Source organism: Giraffa tippelskirchi, chromosome 6 (genome assembly GCF_054371585.1).
Source record: "Giraffa tippelskirchi isolate mGirTip1 chromosome 6, T2T-mGirTip1v1.2.pri, whole genome shotgun sequence".
NCBI classification, from domain to species: Eukaryota; Metazoa; Chordata; class Mammalia; order Artiodactyla; family Giraffidae; genus Giraffa; species Giraffa tippelskirchi.
In genome coordinates, this window is record NC_137280.1 from 44,567,400 (window position 1) to 44,588,959 (window position 21,560).

The 21,560-nt window shown below is 40.0% G+C and overlaps 1 protein-coding gene and 1 non-coding gene across 6 annotated transcripts in view; one reads left to right on the forward strand and one right to left on the reverse strand.

Moving 5' to 3' along the window:
- The window catches only part of SLCO5A1 (solute carrier organic anion transporter family member 5A1), a 270,020-nt gene that overhangs the window by 182,871 nt on the left and 65,589 nt on the right, over positions 1 to 21,560 (forward strand). For all 5 annotated transcript variants that reach the window (XM_081501821.1, XM_081501824.1, XM_081501823.1 and 2 more), the window contains 2 exons: positions 7,239 to 7,371; positions 14,731 to 14,948. In XM_081501821.1, coding sequence (XP_081357947.1) covers positions 7,239 to 7,371; positions 14,731 to 14,948 — 351 coding nt within the window. The remainder of the gene's footprint in view (positions 1 to 7,238; positions 7,372 to 14,730; positions 14,949 to 21,560) is intronic.
- Positions 4,743 to 4,849, reverse strand: LOC145511741 (U6 spliceosomal RNA). Its single transcript, XR_014058122.1, has one exon. It is a non-coding gene; the product is annotated as a U6 spliceosomal RNA (small nuclear RNA).

A 21,560-nucleotide genomic window follows, 5' to 3' on the forward strand; every position in this document is an offset into this window, starting at 1 on the left:
GCATGTAGGATCTTCATTTATTTTAAGGCAAAATTGTTATTTGCAGCATGCAAACTCTTAGTTGTGGCCTGAGGGATCTATCTAGTTCCCTGACCCAGGATTGAACCTGGGCCTCCTGCGTTTGGAGTGTGGAGTCCTAGCCACTGGACCACCAGAGAAGTCCTGGGAAGGAATTATTAAGTGAAGTGTGTCATGGCTACATGGTGACACACCATTTAGCTGTAAAAAAAAATTCTTGAGAAATATTTATTAACATAGGAAATATCGGAGATATTATGTGAAAAACATTATGGAACAATAGGTCCTGTATAACTGCAGCTACTTAAAAAGTTTATACAGCTATGAATTATATAACACAATTGATACCATTATGTGGATGTTAGCGATTGTGGAAGATTTTTAAAAAACAATTATTTTTTGTGCTCTTGAGGACTTTCTCTGCAGTGAATCCATGCTATGTTCTGAATCATTAGAAAAACCCTAAGAGTTATTGAAAAAGAAAAACAACAGATAGAGACGTTTGCTTGGCACTTCCCTGGTAGCTCAGCTGGTAAAGAATCCTCCTGCAATGCAAGAGACTCCAGTTTGATTCCTGGGTCAGGAAGATCCTCTGGAGAAGGGATAGGCCACCCACTCTAGTATTCTTGGGCTTCCCTCGAGGCTCAGACAGGAAAGAATCTGCCTGCAATATGGGAGACCTGGGTTCGATCCCTGGGTCGGGAAGATCCCCTGGAGGAGAGCATGGCAACGCACTCAAGTATTCTTGCCTGGAGAATCCCCCTGGATAGAGGAGCCTGACGGGCTACAGTCCATGGGGTCGCAAAGAGTCAGACATGACTGAGCAACTAAGCACGATATAGCACAGACGTGTGCTCAGCTTCAGAAGCTGTTCTCTGCTGCCCTTCTGTGAGGAAAGAAAGGCCTAGATATTCCCTCTTCCCACTCCCATCTGTCCAACAATGGATAGTGATTCCAGAAAAGTTCATTTTTTTAAAGGTACTATAAGGTTATTAAGTATGCCTTCTGTTAAATAATGTATGTTTGATATATACAAAATTAATATTTATTAGAAAACGAATAGGTCATCTTTCAGTACACAAAAATACAATGTAATATTTCTTCAGTGTTTCTTATATGCCCTGGGCTTCCTTTGTGGCTCAGCTGGTAAAGAATGGACTAGTTAATTGTGGACTAGGTAATTCCATGGACTAGTCCATGGGGTCGCAAAGAGTCATACATGACTGAATGACTCTCACTTTCATTATATGCTGTGCACTTTATGTGAATAATCTTATTTAACGTCTTTCTCCCCCCCACCTCGAGGAAAGCAGAGGATAAATAAATAACTTTTTCTCTTGCGCAGAAGCAGAGGGAGCAGAGGGAGTAGAGGTCTAACCTGAGGCAGTTTAACTCCAGGATCGTGTTCCCAGCACTGGACTGGCTTCAGTGCTTTCTGTGTGAATTATTTTGTGTTTTAGGTCTTGGAGAAGTTTTAGAAATGCGTAGTTCTCGCTGACTCCCTCGAGGAGCATCCAGCCTGGCTGGAAAAATAAAGAAATGAGGCGTAGCAGTAATACACACCTGTTCCTGTGGCAGTACTAGGTAATAGTTGATGTGACATCCAAGGACAGACATTTCTGGGGCTTCCAGAGGTCAGAGGGAAGGAGCCGGGCTTTGATAGATAGGGAGTGTAAGCACATGAGGGCCTGAGAGCTATAGTTGAGTGTTAGTTGCTCAGTTATGTCCCATTCTCTGCAACCTCATGGACTGTAGCCTGCCAGGCTCCTCTGTTCATGGAATTCTCCAGGCAAGAATACTGGAGTGGGTAGCCATTCCTTCCTCCAGGGATTGAACCTGGGTATCCTGCATTGCAGGTGGATTCTTTACAGTCTGACCCACCAGAGAAGTTAAGCAATAAATACCATGTTCTGGAAAAAACAACTAGAGAGTGACCATGCAGCCAGCACCAGGTGAGCAGAGATTCTGGGGACAGATCAAGTCTGAGGGGGTGTTATTGGAAGAATCAATGCACAACTGGGCAATATGAGATGAAGACAGAGTCAGGAGAGAAATAATATCCAAACTAGAGGAGACAGGTTAGGGGTCAGGTGGGGACAGAACTGGTAGATGAGCAGTAAAGAGATAGTAAGAGAAGAGAGGAACAGTATCACGACTTCAGGTGGTTCAGTATCTAAGTCTGTGACCAATGAACAAGTGATGGGGAAACTCTATGTCTTGGTAAGAAAGGGAGGAAGCTGATCCAGACCGAGGAGAAGTCAGAGCCATGGGATAGGGAACAAGGGACATAGTCATTCTTTAGCCATGATATTGTTCTAAAATACAGTGTTTTAATGGAAAATTTGAGGTTTAGTGAGACCATAGATTAAGAGACAATTACCATTGAGAAGATAGTTTTCTACTCACAGTTACCAAGAAGGGCTGCACATGTGACTTCTCTGGTGGTCCAGTGGCTAAGACTCTGCTCTCCCAAGGCAAAGGTCCTGAGTTCCATCCCTAGTTGGGGAACTAGATTCTCTATGCTGGAACAAAGAGGTCGCATGCTGCAACTAAAGATTCATTGTACCCCAACAAAGATCAAAGATCCGGAATGTCACAGCAAAGACCCAGTGCAGCCAAATAAATAAACATTTAAAGAAAGAAGATGTGCGCATGATGCCATAGGAACTGCGTGAGCAAGCACCAGGGTCAGTTACAGGTAGAGAGAGGGAGGGATTGTGAGCTAGAGCCTTGTGGTTTCCCCATAGAAGAATGAGTTAGGCAAGGTAAGCAGGTGTAGGATTGACTAGTCTGAATAATTTCAGAGGACTCTGGGGTGTGGGAGCTGTCTGTCCCTAGTTGTCTGGTACCTGAAGCAATTTTCCAGGTAAGTGATGATGGTGGCTTGGACCAGGGTGGAGGTAGGGAGCTGCATATTAGAATTGATTTGATGGTAGAACCAGCAGGATTTACTAATATAGTTCCCAGCTGTGAGACTAATGGTCCACGTACACAGTTATTTTACTGAAAAGTACATGGGGGGTGGGGCTTCCCAGGTGGTGCTAGTGGAAAAGAATCTACTGCCAACGCAGGAGACACAAGAGATGTGGGCTTAGTACCTGGGTTGGGAAGATCCGCTGGAGGAGGAAATGGCAACCCACTCCAGTATTCTTGCTTGGAGAATCCCGTGGACGAAGGAGCCTAGTGAGCTATGGTCCATGGGCCCATAAAGAGTCAAACACAACTGACTTAACTGAGCACATCCCGGGGTTATGTGCTTCATACCTCTTACTGAGTGGCTAGAATGATATATTTACTAAATGGAATCATGCCAGTAAGTTATATGTACATATATACTTTTAGTGATATATATTTATAAATATATAAAAAGATATATCTATGTATACCATATAGTTATTATATGATATGTATCAATAGTAAAGCAGAATATAGTCATATAGTTTTAAGTGGCGTATATATATGTAATTCTGAGGTTTTTTTCAGTCTTTTTTAAATTTATTTATTTTAATTGGAGGCTAATTACTGTACAATATTGTATTGGTTTTGCCATAAATTGACATGAATCCACCATGTGTGTACATGTGTTCCCCATCCTGAACCCCTCTCCCACCTCCCACCCCATCCCATCCCTCTGGGTCATCCCAGTACACCAGCCCCGCACACCCTGTATCATGCATCGAACCTGGACTGGCGATTTGTTTCACATATGATAATATACATGTTTCAATGCCATTCTCCCAAATCATCCCACCCTCGCCCTCTCCCACAGAGTCCAAAAGACAGTTCTATACATGTTGTGTCTCTTTTGCTGTCTTGCATACAGGGTTATCGTTACCATCTTTCTAAATTCCATATATATGCGTTAGTATACTGTATTGGTATTTTTCTGTCTAGCTTACTTCACTCTGTATAATAGGCTCCAGTTGCATCCACCTCATTAGAACTGATTCACATGTATTCTTTTTAATGGCTGAGTGATACTCCATTGTGTATATGTACCACAGCTTTCTTGTCCATTTGTCTGCTGATGGGCATCTAGGTTGCTTCCATGTCCTGGCTATTGTAAACAGTGCTGTGATGAACATTGAGGTACACGTGTCTCTTTCCATTCTGGTTTCCTCGGTGTGTATGCCCAGCAGTGGGATTGCTGGGTTATATGGCAGTTTTATTTCCAGTTTTTTAAGGAATCTCCACACTGTTTCCACAGTGGCTGTACTAGTTTGCATTCCCACCAACAGTGTAAGAGGGTTCCCTTTTCTCCACACCCTCTCCAGCATTTATTGCTTGTAGACTTTTGGATAGCAGCCATTCTGACTAGCGTGAAATGGTACCTCATTGTGGTTTTGATTTGCATTTCTTTGATAATGAGTGATGTTGAGCATCTTTTCATGTGTTTGTTAGCCATCTGTATGTCTTCTTTGGAGAAATGTCTGTTTAGTTCTTTGGCCCATTTTTTGATTGGGTCATTTATTTTTCTGGAATTGAGCTGCAGGCGTTGCTTGTATATATTTGAGATTAATTCTTTGTCAGTTGCTTCGTTTGGTATTATTTTCTCCCATTCTGAAGGCTGTCTTTTCACCTTGCTTATAGTTTCCTTTGTTGTGCAGAAGCTTTTAATTTTAATTAGGTCCCATTTGTTTATTTTTGCTTTTATTTCCAATATTCTGGGAGGTGGATCATAGAGGATCCTGCTGTGATTTATGTTGGAGAGTGTTTTGCCTATGAAAAATATGGAACACTTCACAAATTTGCGTGTTATCCTTGCGCAGGGGCCATGCTAATCTTCTCTGTATCGTTCCAATTTTAGTATATGTGCTGCCAAAGCGAGCACCAGTCTTTTTTCAGTTTATAAGATAAGAGCATGTTTCATCATATACAAATTTTTATATAAAGTGTATGCACATTGCAATTTAATAAAATAAATCATAATTTGAATGCATTATAAGAGTTCTTTGAAAGATCTCCATATTTACTTTTTTTTAATTCAATAGTAGTTTATTTTCTTTAAAAATTTTTATTGGAGTACAGTTGCTTTACAGTGTTGTTAGTTTCTACTGTACAGCAAAGTGAATCAGTTATACAATACATATATCCCCTCATTTTTGGATTTCCTTCCCAACTGGGTCACCACAGAGCTCTGAGTAGAGTTCCTTGTGCTATACAGTAGATTCTCATTAGTTATCTCTTTATACATAGTATTGATGTGTATTTCTGTTAATGAGAGTGATTCCATTGGACTTAACATTGTTTGCTATATAATAAAAGTGAATTTTTATGCTTCTATAGGTGAATTTGAAAAATCTTGATCTATATTTCGTGAAGAATTAGGGTTTCTTGGTGAACATTAGTTAACTGGTTTTCCATTCACTGCTGATCGAATGGTCCTGCCAGCATAGAGTCTGCACATGGCTTCTGAGCACTTCAAGATGCTGCACTCAAGTGCCCCAGGCATCAACAACGTGGCGGAAATACCCTTTTCCCTGTCTGTGTTTGTAAAACAGTCTCTTTCACGGCAGAAGAACTATTTTGGGGAGATGATTCATGTCACATTTTGGCCTCATTATAGTTTTGAGTTGTAAATGGCGCTGATTTGCCTGAAGATGTAAACATAAATTTTATCTTCCTATGCTTATGGGAATACCTGAATCGGAAAAAGTACTTGCTATTCTTTAGTTCTGTTTTAGGCTATAAACAGAGGTTAACAAGATGTTTATCAAAATTCTAATTTTATTTTATGAAAAGCATACTTCCAAAAGAATGCCAATTACTTTCCTCTGTGCCTCCATTCTCCATTTCCAAACACAGATGGAGAAGTCTAAGAGCCTAATGTCTTATTGTTACAAGCAGATGATGCCGTAGATATATAAACACTGTGCTTTTCTCTTTTGAAATGGTAAGAAAAGTGTGAGCAGGTGTTAAATTACCATCTATAGTTATGAGTGACAGGAAGCATAAGATTATTCAATGCTTATTTAGGTGCAACTGATAAAGTCAGGATTTTGATTAGTTCAAATTTGCTTTCTGGTAAATAGGGACTATATAAAGGATGTGACAAATCATTTATTTATTCTTTGGTAAAAATGCATGATAGCAACAGAAAGGAGATGCATGTGTCACCTGAGTTTGTGATCATGCCTTGCACACAGAAGTATATTAAAGGTATTTATTGATTTGTCCCCAAATAATTGAGTTTCAACAGGATAAACACATGTTTGGAGTGTGGCTAGATTTTTCTGTGACTTTCAAGGAATTTCATATTCTGTTTCAAAACTTTAAAATTGGCAATATATTATTTATTTATTTTTGAAAATTTATGTATTGATGTATTGGCTGCAGGGAGAGGCATGTGAAATCTTAGTTCTCCAACCAGGGATCAAACTTATACCACCTTCATTGGGAGTCTTAACCACTGGACTGCCAGGAAAGTCTGCAGTGGTATATTATTTTTAAAAATTTCAATAACAGCAGTGGAAACAATATAAAGACTTGACAATGTATTTGTTTTCGTTATTATCATTTTGCTATTAGCCCATTTTGGTGACCACATGTTTTTGGACGGAACGATGTTTCTGATCTACTGACAGTAACCCCCTCTCTCCCTTTAGATGTGCTTTAAAATTTTTTCTAATTCACCTGTGGGTTAGCGCTTTCCAACCTTCTCACTCATGCCATTTAAGGAAATTTATGAACCTTTAGGTAAGATTCCTCAATTAACAATAAACCAAATTCATTGTGAGGCATTCTTTGATTCTAAAGTGGTGACTTGAAAATATTAGTGGTTTGAGGGTGCTTGATTAAGCAGCTTTACCAGTTCAACTGAATCCAACTTCTTGGCAAAATTGGTCTTCAGTTCCCTCAGCCCGTTAGAATATTCTAGCTGGGATAAGTGACATTCCTTTTTTTCCACTTTTCTTATCTTGAGACTACTCTGATAGCCTCTCTTGGTTATCCAGTAACTACATCAGTAACTAGCCCAGATCTGTACTTTCAGAAGTAACCAAAGAAGTCCTGACATACTAGGAGGATGACAGGCAACAGTTAAATAAATAAAGGACATAGTTTAAAGCCCAAATGTTAACATAGACTCTCTAAAGTTCTCTGTTTTTGGAAATTGTTAACTGGATTTGACTGTGATGTAAGCATGGTATGACTGAAACTAGACAACTACTGAAAGAAATAGCACGAGGTTATATTTCAAATTTCCCTTTCTGTCTTCCCAGCCATCATGTATGTCATGGGAGCACTCGGTCCTGCAGTGGGATATTTACTAGGTGGACTTCTTATTGGTTTTTATGTTGATCCCAGAAATCCTGTTCACCTTAACCAGGATGATCCTCGTTTCATTGGAAACTGGTAAGAATTGTTTACTGCATCTTTCATTTCACTTGGTATTATGATAGTTAGAGTCATGGTCCCCTTGTAGTTAAAATAAGAATTTCCCCAATGGGAAGGTGAAAAATAGCTAAATGTCACCTAGAAGGTGGTGGTAAGCAGGATAACAATCTCCAAAGATAACTTTGTCCTAATTCCCAGATTTATGAATTTACCTTTACATGGCAAAGGGGACTTTTGGTGATGGAAGTTTAGGAACTTCAGATGGGGAGATTATCTGGGATGATCCAAGTGGATCCAGGATAATCACAAGGGTGTTTATAAGGGAAAGAGAGAGGCAGGAGGGTCAGAGTGAGAGAAGGAGTTGTGATGATTGAAGCAGAGGTTGAAGTGATATGCTTTGACAATGGAGCAGAGGACCACAAGCCAAGGAATGCAGGTAGATTGCAGACGTTTAGAAGAGCAAGGAAGTAGGTTCCTTTGTAGAACCTCCAGAAGGAATGCAGCCATGCCCATCTTTTATTGACACTTCTGCTCTCCAGGAGTTACAGCTTCCCAGGTGGCACTAGTGGTAAAGAACTCACCTGCTAATGCAGAAGACATAAGAGATGCGGTTCGACCCTGACTCCAGAGCTCTCAGATGATGCATTTGTGTTATCTTAAGCCACGCAGTATGTGGGGATTTGTTATCACAGCAATAGGAAACCAACACAGAGGAGCTGGGACCAACAGCTTAATCCACATTCTTTAAGATGGAGATGGCTGTTTTCTTCATAGCAGAGGGAAGGAAAAGGGGAATGTGGCCATGTTGGGACTTCCCTGTGTACTTGAATTAGAACTTTCATTGTCTTTTCTGTGCCTTTTAAAAAATATTTTTTCCCCACTTATTGTATTTGTGTTTTGCTTTGTCCTCATCCACTGCCCAGAACTCTTAACTCTGTTTCCATTGTTCCACTCTTAGTGAGTCTTTTTGCTAAGGAATAGTTCATTTCCCTGGATGTGCTGTAGATTAATTACTCTCTCACTTTCACGCCTTTTTTGTTTAAATTAATTTTATTGGCACAGAGTTGCTTTGCAATGTTGTGTTAGTTTCTACTGTACAGCATAGTGAGTCAGCCATATATATAAATATACCCTCTCCCTTTTGGTCACTTGATAGCCTTTAATTGTCTTGCTAAATATGTAAGCTTTGGATTTTATTTTTATGTATTTTTTAAAGTTGATATGTTGTGTTTTCATTTTTATCGAGTTCAAGAATATTTTTTTTTCTTTTTTCTTTTTGGCCACTCGACAAGTAGAGATTGAACTCATGGCTCCTGTAGTGGACACATGGAGTCTTAACCACTGGACCAAAGTCCCTAAGTTTAGAGTTTAGAAAGAGAACTCCAATTTTGGATGATAGGTTACTTATTCATATATATATCCAAGGGCTGCATTTGAATTCTTCCCAGTTCTGAACTTGAACATGATATTTCTTCACAATTGCAAGCACTCAAAGTATTGGCATCCCAAATTTATTTAACACGGATTGGTACTGGGTATACATTGATAAGATATTTTCATTTTAGAACAGAGAATTTCATTATTAGAAACTAGTGTTGAGTAATTACTTCCTAAAGAGTTTCTTAGACTACTTGTGTTCTCTCTGTTTCATTTTATAATGAAATTCTTACGATAATAACTTCATAATTTGAGCTATGTGGGAATAATATTTAACACTATTTTCTAAGCAGTTAATAAATATTAATTAAATTATAGAACACTTGTTATTTTCATAAGTTAATAGTCTTTGAAGGTGGAAGTGTTAAGATCTATAATAGATGAGTCTGTCCTGGTAGAATTTTCAGATCGTGTGAAAGGGAGTTCCTTTGTCAGCAGGTGGGGAATAACACAGGAATTTTATGTTCTTGGTCAGCAGTAAAATTTTTGATCTCAATTACTATTTTCTTTGCAGTTCTGAAATAATTCAGAGTAAGAATTTTAAAAAAAATTCTCAGAAAATTAGGTTTTTAAAATGTACCTGTGACCATCCCATGTATAATCTGTGTTCTGTATAGACGTCATGAGAAGAGCATGGCAAAAGGGAACAGCTGGAGGGAGAGAGAAAGACAAGGAGGGCCAGATCAGGGGCAGAGAGAAGGCAAGGAAGCAGGTGCAGGATTATAAGTGCTTTATGCTGTTTTTGCTAAGTTTTCCAATATGCATCAACCCAGTTGGTAGCAAAGTGAAGCAACTAAGTGTAGACCCTTGGGTTTAAATCCCGGTCTGCCACCTAATAACTGTGTGACCTTAGGGAAGTTACTTAACTCCTCTGAGCCCCAAGTTTTTTTTTTAATCCACAAAATGGAAATAGTTGCAATACCTACTTCATGCAGTTGTTTCGAGGAATAAATGAGTCTATGTATGTGGAGCTCTAAGTAGTTCTTCCTACATAATGTGGGTTAGCTATTATTCAGTCTTTTGACTGAAGCAACTGCTTTAATCTCTGCTCAAGTAGTTTTATTCATTTTAATGGCTCAATATTTGTTCTACAAATGTTAAAAGTTGTCCATATAGAAATGTACATTAGTGTTTTCTTTAAAAATGAATTTTGTCTGTTGAGTAGCCCTGTTTTTAACAGGCTTCTAACCTTGAACAGAGACAGAGTTATTTGATACAACATTAGGCTTTATGATGCCTGATGATGATGGCTTCCCAGGTGACTCTGGTAAAGTACCTGTCTGCCAATGCAGGAGACACAAGAGACACAGATTCGATCTCTGAGTTGGGAAGATCCCCTGAAGAAGGAAATGGCAACCTACCCCAGTATTCTTGCCTGGGAAATCCTGTGGACAGACGAGCCTGGAGGGCTACAGTTGGTGGGGTGATGAAAGAGTTGGACACGACTTAGCGACTAAACAACAGCGCAGTAATAATGATAGGTTTTTCGGTAAACATATGCTGGAAGAGAGAAGGAAGGAGTAAGTGAATAATGCTAATATTAGTTGGGTGCTCACTGTGTGTCAAACATAACATTAAAACCTTTACCAACATTTTCACTGAAGCAATATAACAACCACATGTCATCACTAAGAGTATGCCCATTTTGCAGATGAGGAAATTGATGGTTGGCAATTTGAACATCTTGCCTAAAGTCTGAGAGTCAGTGAGAGCTGGATAAGAAAATGAGTCCAGGGTGGAGGTTTTAGTCAATGTACTTCACTGTCTTCCCTTCATGAAGAGTCTCTGGGTAATGGCTCATGAAAGGGGTCCTGGCTTTTCAATTTTAGCTCTTACTGATGCATCTTTTTCTAACATATAATGCACACTTCCTTACCTTACCCAGCTTTTCTCAGAGTCCTCTTTGGCACCAACTATCATATGTTCATTTTGATGTTACTGGAGACCAGTTTGCTCTGCTTAGAAATGTCCCTAAACCTTTTTTATTATTTTTCTTCATTTACTGCAATTTTTCTGTCTTCTGTTATTTACTCTCCCTTCGGAGTCCTCTGAGTATCTTTAATGTTTGCATATAATTTTAAGTCAGTGGCTTTGGCTGGAGGTGGGGCCGTAAGTACAGATGTAAATAAAAAAACAGTATTAGCTACCATGAAATTATTGTTGTTTGGGTGGGGCAGGCTGTGGGCCTCAGTGGTCAAGAATCCGCCTACCAATGTAGGAGATGCAAGAGACGCAGGTTTGATCCCTGGGTTGGAAAGATCCCCTGGAGAAGGAAATGGCTATCCACTCCAGTATTCTTGCCTGGAGAAGCCCATGGATAGAGGAGCCTGGCAGGTTCCAGTCCATGGGGTTTACAGAGAGTAGGACACGACTGAGCAGCAGCATACTTTGTCTTCTTAATTTTGATGATTCCCCTCAAAGTTATTATTTCCTCCCTTTCAGATGAGAAAGCCTGTTCAGAGAAGCAAACTAATTTCTCTAGAATCTTAGGGCTAGTAAGTGGTGAAGACTGGACAAAAACCTGGGTCTTCCTGAAGCTATAGCTCAAGAACGGCCCCTTACACTCCACTGCCTGGCCTCTTCTGGAGAGAGTTTGAGAGGTCCAGGGAGCTAAGGAGTTCAGGGGACTTGAATGCAGAGTTTGCAGAAAGAAATTCAAGGAAGTTAAAGGCAGGTCTGGGTTAGGAAAGACCTTGTATGCAGCCAAGTACAAAAAGGGCCAGTTTATTTTCATAGCTATGTTCCCTGCAGATAGATGACTCTCTTTTTTAAAAAACCGACCCTCATTCAGTTTATTTATCTAGGAAATGTTTTGAGTACCTAACCTGTATTAGGCACTGGGTTCATGATTATATTCTGACTCATTGAGATTGCTGGAAGCCTGCTTTGAGACGTCGTCTCAAAATGAAATCTTTTTCTGATGGTTTTAATATCTTAATTAGATACAATGTTAAGTATCTTTGAAAATAGCACACTGGATTTTTAATGACTAGTTCTAGGAATGATTCTCTCAGCTAAGCTATGACCTTTAGCAGCTGAAAACAGCATTTTAATAGAAACACTTGCTTTTCTAATTAATTAGAAAACATTTTAATTAATTTTTTTTGGCTGCAGCTAGTAGCATGCAGCATCTTAGTTCCCTGACCGGGGATTGAACTCGTGACCCCTGTAGTGGAAGCGCAGAGTCTTAACCACTGCACCACCAGAGAAGTCCTGAAACATTTACTTTTTACAAGTGAGTTTTTGCTTTGCAGTTGATCTGTATGCTGACTGGGTTGTATTCCACATGAAGGCTTGGAGTGCTGTTTGCATTCTGATAACAACTGATGAAACGTGTTGATACAGAGGCCAGAATCTGAGTGTTTATGAGCTTGGAAGTTTTGAGGAGAGAATTTGAAGTTGAGGGATCCTAGTTGGACAATTTGTGACCCTATTAGGCAAGACCAGGGACCTCTATTTGTTAAGAGAAGATTGAAAGGAGACTGAAAAACTGCCCTTGGGAAATTATGCAGGCAGGAAGCCCCAGGCCTTAACACATGCTCAAAACTGTGGAAAATTCTTAAAGAGATGGGAATACCAGACAACCTCACCTGTCTCTTGAGAAACCTCTATGCAGGTCAGGAAGCAACAGTTAGAACTGGACATGGAACAACAGACTGGTTCCAAATAGGAAAAGGAGTACGTCAAGGCTGTATATTGTCACCCTGCTTATTTAACTTATATGCAGAGTACATCATGAGAAATGCTGGGCTGGAAGAAGCACAAGCTGGCATCAAGATTGCCGGGAGAAATATCAAAAACCTCAGATATGCAGATGACACCACCCTTATGGCAGAAAGTGAAGAGGAACTAAAAAGCCTCTTGATGAAAGTGAAAGAGGAGAGTGAAAAAGTTGGCTTAAAGCTCAACATTCAGAAAACTAAGATCATGGCATCTGGTCCTATCACTTCATGGCAAATAAATGGGAAAACAGTGGAAACTGTGTCAGACTTTATTTTTTTGGGCTCCAAAATCACTGCAGATGGTGATTGCAGTCATGAAATTAAAAGACGCTTACTCCTTGGAAGGAAAGTTATGACCAACCTAGATAGCATATTTAAAAGCAGAGACATTACTTTGCCAACAAAAGTCCGTCTAGTCAAGGCTATGGTTTTTCCAGTAGTCATGCATGGATGTGAGAGTTGGACTGTGAAGAAAGCTGAGCGCCGAAGAATTGATGCTTTTGAACTGTGGTGTTGGAGAAGACTTGCTTGAGAGTCCCTTGGACTGCAAGGAGATCCAACCAGTCCATCCTAAAGGAGATCAGTCCTGGGTGTTCATTAGAAGGACTGATATTGAAGCTGAAACTCCAATACTTTGGCCACCTGATGTGAAGAATTGACTCATTTGAAAAGACCCTGATGCTGGGAAGGATTGGGGGCAGGAGAAGAAGGGGACGACAGAGGATGAGATGGCTGGATGGCATCACCAACTCGATGGATATGAGTTTGGGTAAACTCCGGGAGTTGGTGATGGACAGGGAGGCCTGGCGTGCTGTAATTCATGGGGTTGCAAAGAGTGGGACATGACTGAGCGACTGAACTGAACTGAAACAGGACTAGAATTTGAGGTCTACTCTGTGTTTGTTTCCTAGTCTCGGCAGCATGGCAACTCCAGATGAGTTTAAAGGCAGAATCTCAATTCTATGGAAGCTCAGGTTCCACTTCTCCTAGGAAGCTTTCTGACATACTGACTTCCCTTCTGAATTTTTATGGCATTCAAGATCTTCCCAGTACATGGATCGAATCTGGGTCTCCTGCATCACAGGCAAATCCTTTACTGTCTGAGCCATCAGGGAAGCCCTTCTACACCACGTGATCTAACAATTATGTACATTCTTGCATTGTGGGGGATTGTTAGGAATTGTTTCTTATATCTTTAGCTCTTTACAAATAGGTTGTAAGTTCTTGAATGCAAAGATAGAGTGTATATCTCTGTCTCTTTTTTTTTTTTTTTTTTCTGGCCACATGATGAGTCGAGTGGCCTGTGGAATCGTATCCCTGAGCAGGAATTGAGCTGGGAGCACACAGTCTTAACCACTGGACCTCTGGGGAAGGCCCCAGGTGTAAATGCCTTTATCCCTATTCATTCTTGGTTAAGCTAGAAGGGTTAAGCTAAGAAGGGTTAATACATTTTTAAGTGCTTGCAGAAAAATATTTGAATACCATCAGCAATTTGAAAAACATTTCACAGCAGGTATTTGGGTTTTTTTCTTTAAAAAAGTGGCTATATTGGTCCATAAAGCATGATATAGACTCTATATTATTTTTCTATTAAATTTATGGGGTATTGACTCAATTCTGACACACACACACACACCCTGTGCGTGCTCAGTCCTGTCCAGTTCTTTTCAACTTTGTGGACTGTAGCCCATCAGGCTCCTCTGTTCATGGGATTTTCCAGGCAAGAGTACTGGAATGGGTTGCCATTTTCTCCTGCAGGGGAATCTTCATGACCTAAGGATTGAAGCTGTGTCTCCTGCATTGGCAGGAGGATTCTTTATCCTTGTGCCACCTGGGAAGCCCTTATGGGCTATTGATTTAATGAATATAAAATGAATATAAAGTGAATATAAAATGCACATTGTAGTAGGATTAACAATGTTCATTAGCAGAACTAACACGTGTGCTCAAAAATACTTGAATGAAATTCTAGTCAGGCTGGTGATTCTAGTATTCATTATAATACTAATATGAATTCTGAGTACAGTTCTCATTTATACCACAGAAAGGGAGGATTCTTGTATTTTCTTAGGTTGGCTAACTTCTTAGTGCCATACACCTGATGAAGGTAAAAAGTGTTCTCTGGAGAAATTTGTCATCCCACATTTCTACTTTGCTAACTTGTTCTCACTCATAATATAAAAGCCATAAATGCTGTTCACATCTCCCAATTTTTTAGGTGGAGTGGATTCCTCCTTTGTGCCATTGCAATGTTTCTTGTGATATTCCCAATGTTTACTTTTCCAAAAAAGCTTCCGCCTCGATACAAGAAAAAGAGAAAGAAAAAATATTCCGCGGATGCTTCTGGTGATGATGACGTTATGAAGGAGAAACCAGACAGTTGTGAACAAGTGGACAAAAAAGTTTCTTCTATAGGATTTGGGAAGGATGTCAGAGGTAAAGTATACCTTTTGAATAAGTTCGTGCATGGCGCTTCGTATCAGTGCTCCTGAAAGTGTGGTCCCCAGCCCCTGCTGTCTCATGGCAGTTACTAGTCTGTGACAGGATAAGGGCTGAAGTTGAGTCAATGTTGAAAACTTAAAAAAAAAAAAATTTCAATGGAATAATTTTGTCTATCGACTCTAATAACAACAGTAATAAACTGGGCTCACATTTTGTTTGTTTTACAAAATTCATTTTCTAATGATTCATCTTTGATATATCTTGCAAAAGTATCAGTAACAGGAGACTGGACATAATCTAAAAATGGTCCTTCCTCACGGATAGTTTGAGAAGCACTGATTAAATTCTTAAAGTGAAGACTTCATATTGTAATGAGAGATGTCTGATTTTTAAAATAATCGTTGCCTCATACAATGGATAGTTTGTCTCCAGGAACGTGGGTTTGGTAGTGTGTCCTGATCCTTATAGAAATACAAAACTCACCCTTAGGAAGGGATCTCTTTCAGCAGTGGCTCAGTCAAAGCTTCTAAGTGACCATGGAGAAAGACACCCAGGGCATGGGTCTTAAAACCCAGCAGAAAAACATCCAGAGAGTTTTCAGTGATGTGTACTGGTCTGTTTTTTCATTTTATTTCTCTTAAAAACAATCACTTTATTAAATCCAGATTAGGCAATCTCAAATCTAAACAACTTAATCTTTACCAGGCCATTTTTGTTCCATAGTCAATACCTCTCTTGAGCGACAATAAACCCCTTTAATCCAGGAAACCTATAATGCCACATTCCCATTAGTTCCTGCCTATTTCCTGAATTCTCCAAATTAAATTTTTTAAAATTAGGAAGCATAATATAAATCAAGTGGTTACATCAGTTAAGGTTGTTTTCGGTAAAATTCACTCAGGCCCATTCTCATCTTGTTTGGACTACATGCACAGTAAAGGCAAAGAGGGTCCTTTCAGGCCTAGAGGGAAGTTACTAATATATTATGGAACTGTGCCTGCAGCCTAAGAGTGGTTAGATTGAATTATTTTTAAAGACTATTTTGTTCAAAGCAGTGAAGTGACATTTCATTGGAAATGCTTCTTCCCAGTTAAGTTTTAGATTTACCTTCCCGGTTCCCTCCCCATTATTTTGGGGCAATGTTTACTTTTGGAACTGCCAAAATTACCCCCTCTGCTCCTGTAACATAAAAGATTCTCTGGATGGTAGTGGAGTAGAGCCTGAGCTCTTACCCCGTGGACCACTTCACCATTTTTCATGGACATACGATGGACCATAATCAAGGAGTGATTTTTTTTAAAAAAATAACTCAATTGAGAACAAAGTTGACGTTAGAGAATTTACAACATAGAAATAGACTAAGGGTCTTAATGTAAGGAGAATATAAAGTTGACGCCAGAGGAGAAATAAAGGCTAGAGCTGAAGTTGTATATTTTATGGCTTAGAGGTAGGTGACTAGAATGTGAAATATGTGCTCTGTTGGATAGCAGAGAAAAGGGAGAGAGAAGACTGATATGAAACACCAACAGCAGATGCAACTGTTGATGGGAATGGAGTTCTTTGGAGGAGGCTGGGTGGACAGTGCTTTCAATGAGCCAGCTGGACTCCTGGTGCTTCCCATTTTCAAGGTGAGGACTGCCACAGGCAGGACCTTCTGAAGGTCTGTGAGTCTTCTTGGTCTGAAGGTCTTCTTTTTGCCTGAACATCTTCTCTTAGGCTGGGAGGCTGCTTGGCTTCTGCTTGAGGCAGGCTTCAGGTGCCAAGGAATTAACACTCTGGCCTCCCACCCCTAAAAGCAGTCTTAACCAATGGCTAGTAAGCATCCCAGTTCTGTCCCCTCGTGGTGAGACAATCCGTTGTAAGCTGCCCTTTCTTCCCGTGCATCACGTCTATACTCCCCATCCAGTGCTTCTCAAACCCCCCAAATAAATGACTTGGACTTGGATCCTTGACTCAGGACCTGCTTCTGGGGCAAAGCTCACTTTGGCAGGCAGATTCACAAGTGATAAAATCTGTCATGGGATTTTAAAATTATTTTTCAGAATTGAATCTGTCTACTATTATGTTAAATGTCTTCTTGTACCGCTAGGGAGTGTTCTCCATCTTTTCTGTATTCAATTTAATGGTTCAAGGTGTTTTCTTTTAGAGGAAAGATTAAGAGTCTTTTGACAGTGATGGGTAGTTGGTTTATAAACTCCATTTTTATTCTGATTTTCTTGTAGATGTTTCTGATAAATTTCCAACTTTTTTACTCTATGCCTTAATTGTGATGAGTGATCTTTGGCAGCAAACCTTCCTGGTTGGGACACAGAGCCGGTTTATTTTATTTATTTCTGCTTGCACTGGACTCTAATTGTATCTAGACTGGCACTTCCAGAAACATGTTCTCTTGTTAGACAGGAATCCTGTTTAAATGGGATTATAAAGTGACAATGTTCTGCTAAAAATTATTCAAGTGATGTTGATGATATTGGAATAATCTTCAAATACAGTATTTAAAATTATATATATCTTTTGCACATTTTATTTCTAATACCTATCACCTACAGGAAATGACAGTCTAATATTTCATCAGATTTTCAAAAGAATCAATTACATCTCTGAGAATCATTCTACTACGGACAAAATTTGTATTACAAAGCTGAGATATACTAGGTCTTTTTTTAAAAAAATTTAAATATCTATTTAATACACACTTTGCAGTTTTGCACTTGACCAACTGACATATATAAATTATAACACAATTTTTTCCATGTATAACTTCTTTTTTTCAGGATTTTTTTTTTTTTTTTACTCATGTCTGTTACTATTTAGGTCTTGAATGAAAGATTGATTGCTAAGATGTCATTTTGAGTTAAACTGCAGTGTGTTCCCAGATCTTTTTTCTTGTCCTGTTTTTTGGAGTAAGGCTTCTTTTATTCTTTATATTTGAAATTCATACATCAATATTAGCATCTTCAAAGAGAAGGTATAAAGAGTGGTCAAGTTGGTATCTTTTAGTTCCTAAAATCAAAAATGATTTAGACCATATAGAATAGTGCTCTTTGAGAAGCTTTATTGCAGAGAATGCAAGAGAATGCACTTCGCTTTCCACCCACCACTTCCACATTTTAATGATAGACATGGGGAAAATCTGACTCAGTGTTTCTAGGTTCTTATTATAAATTATGCAGGAATAAAACTGTTTTAAAACAACCACAAAGGAGAAAGTAAGAGTTTTTAGTGGATCTGCATCACCTTCCCATAAAGAGATTAGCACTGATGGCTTCAACATCTTACCATAAAAGTAAACAGTTAAAATATTTAAGTGGATCAATTTTTCTGAGGCTTGGGGTCTGGTATTTTAAAAGCCTTCCAAATTTAACTGGTTATCTTCTTATTCTTAAGCAGAAAATTTTTGGTGGCAGTTAATCATAAGAAAATTTTAATTTTTGTGTTCACTTTTAACTTCTAAGCTTAATTGCTTAGCATTATTACGTAGTAAAGCATGACAGACTTATGTGGCTTCCCTGGTGGCTCAGACGGTAAAGAATCTGCCTGCCAATGCAGGAGATGTGGGTTTGATCCCTGAGTTGGGACGATCCCCTGGAGAAGCGAATGGTTGCCCATATCAGTAATCTTGCCTGGAGAATTCCATGGACAGAGGAACCTGGTGGGCTACAGTCCATGGGGTCACAAAGAGTCGGACACAACTGAGTGACTGACACTTTCACTTTTCACTTCCACATGACAGACTTGCTCTGCTAGACTTTTGTTTGTATTGGAGTAAAATATATTTATAATCCTAACTAAGTCAAATGGTTACTCTGAGGTGATGCATTGATTTGAAGAGGCCACTGACCCTCTTGCGCTGTTGGTGGGAATGTAAATTGATACAGCCACTATAGAAGACAGTATGAAGCTTTCTTAAAAACCTAGGAATAAAGCTACCGTATGACCCAGCAATCCCACTACCAGGTTTATACCCTGAGGAAACCAAAATTGAAAAAGACACATGTACCCCAATATTCATTGCAGCACTATGTACAGTAGCTAGGACATGGAAGCAACCTAGATGTCCACCAACAGATGAATGGATAAAGAAGCTGTGGTACATATACACAATGGGGTGTTACTCAGCCATTAAAGGAACACATTTGAATCAGTTCTAATGAGGTGGGTGAACCTAGAGCCTGTTATACAGAGTGAAGTCCAGAAGAGAAAAAATAACATATATTTATGCGTATATATGGACTCTAGAAAGATGGTACTGATGAATCTATTTGCAGGGCAGTAATGGAGATGCAGACATAGAGAATGGACTTGTGAACACAGTGGGGGAAGGAGAGAGTGGGATGGATGGAGAGAGTAGCATAGAAAATATACCTTACTACACGTTAAATAGCTAGCCAGTGGGAATTTACTGTATGACTCAGGGAACTCAAACTGGGGCTCTGGAACAACCTAGAAGGGTGAGAGATGGGAAGGGAAGTTCAAGAGGGTGGGGGCATATGTGTACCTATGACTGACTCATGTTGATGTATGGCAGAAAACAATGCAATATTGTAAAGCAATATCCTTCAACTAAAATAAAATTTAAAAAACAGGGGCCATTGGAAATCAGAGAATTTTGATCTCTAGAAGGTTATGTTGTCATCATTTAATTCAGTGACTGTTTGTTCTGTAAAAGCTGCTGCACTCCCAGCTATGGCAGCTTGGAAGATGAGTCAGCCATGATTTTCCCTCATAGAGCTTGTAGTCCACTGAGGGAGACAGGATGAGTACAGATGGAAATATACTAATGATCAAAAAAGAAGATAGACACCATGGTGTGAAGGTCACAGACAGCTGAGGGAATGTCTAGTTGAGGGACCAGGGAAGGGTTTCATGGAGAAGGTGGGATTTATCTTTCCTGGAAAACTGAGAGGGTGTCAGTAGGTGGACATGGGATGGTGGGAGTATTCCAGGCAGAGACAGCAAAGGCAAGAAGATCAGGCTGTGTAGATGTGTTTGAAAATGCTGAGCAAGTGTATTGTGGTTGGTGTGTTGGCTGTGCATGGCAGAGACCTGGGGGATGAGGTTGGGAAGGTCAGTTAGAGCCATCTTGTGTGTAGAGAGCTAAAGTTCTAGCTTTAATGAAATTCGTCTCGAATGAGCAGTGGAGAGGTTTGAGCAGCCTTTGGCAGGCCCTCCATTAGGTCCTGTTAAATTAGGGAGAGAAGGGAGTGGAATGGAAAGAGGGGGACAAGGTAGAAAGCTATGGACAGAGCTCGAGAGAGGTGATGGCGGTTTTGCCTAGTAGAGATGGAAAGGACAGTAGCGTGCTAAACTCAGTTTTTCTTTGTTGGTTTTTGTTTGTTTGTTTTTTGGCCTCACTGCGTGACATGCAGGATTAGGGATTGAACCCATGCCCCCTGCAGTGGAAGCGCAAAGCCCTAACTATTGGACCACCAGGGAATTTCCTCCTTGTCCCCTTTCAGTTGTTTTCAACTCGGCGGTCAAAAGGATCCTGTTGAAATACCGCTCCTGGGCTCAAAACTTCTGTGGTTTCCCAGTCTAACCCCTGGTTACCTGCTTGAGGCCATTTCCTTTCTGCAGTGGATTCTGCTTCAACCATATTGGGCTCGTCACTGTTGCTCAAGTATTCCAAGCACACTCTCACCTCAGGGCAGTTGTTCTTGCTGGTCATGTGCTGGGAATTTTCTCCATGAGGCCCCTCACTTCCTTCAGGGTATTATTCAAACAATCCCTTTCTAATGAAGCCTTACCCAGCCACCCTATTTAAAAATTTCTACCTTTTTCTCCAAAGCTGCTTATCTTTTCTCTCCTTAAGTTTCTCTCCTTAGCACTGATCACTATCTAACATACTATGTGTTTTACTTGTTGATCATCTTGGTAAGCTCCACAAAGGCAAGGTTTTCTTTTCTCTTCTTTTTTTTTATTGGTTCATCATGTTCTCTGATGAATTCCCACTGTCTAGTAGATACTCAGTAAATATTTGATGAATAAATTAATGAATGGAGGGAAGAAGTTGCGTGTATAGGATATGGCGATTGCTATGGGAATTATGGGCTTCCCAGGTGGCGCAGTGGTAAACAATCTGCCTGCAATGCAGGAGATGCAGGTTCGATCCCTGGCTTGGGAAGATCCCCTGGAGAAGGAAATGGCAACCCACTCCAGTATTCTTGCTTGGGAAATCCTGTGAACAGGGGAGCCTGGCGGGCTACAGTCCATGGGGTTGCAGAGAATCCAACATGCTGAGCACACGTGCATACGCTCATGGAATGATGGAAATGGAGGTATCCAGGATGGTTTCAGGTTTCAAGCTCAGATGGCAGAGAGAGGAGGAAAGGGGCAGAAGGAATGAATTCTGAATGTGAGTTGCCCAAGAACATCTAGAACTGTTGCATGTGGCTCTTTGCTCTGTGGTTTAAACCCAGTATAGCATGGGATATGTTAGAGGCAATACTAGACTCAAAGAGGGATCACCAGAAGCCACATGCCTGGACCAAGCCATCTTAGCCTCTTGCATTTTGCCTTAGCTTTTTTGCTGATTTTAACTTTAGTTTTAGGTTTGCAGCTCTTATTAAAAGCTGTTGCCTGAGTTCTCTGTATTTGCCATAGGAG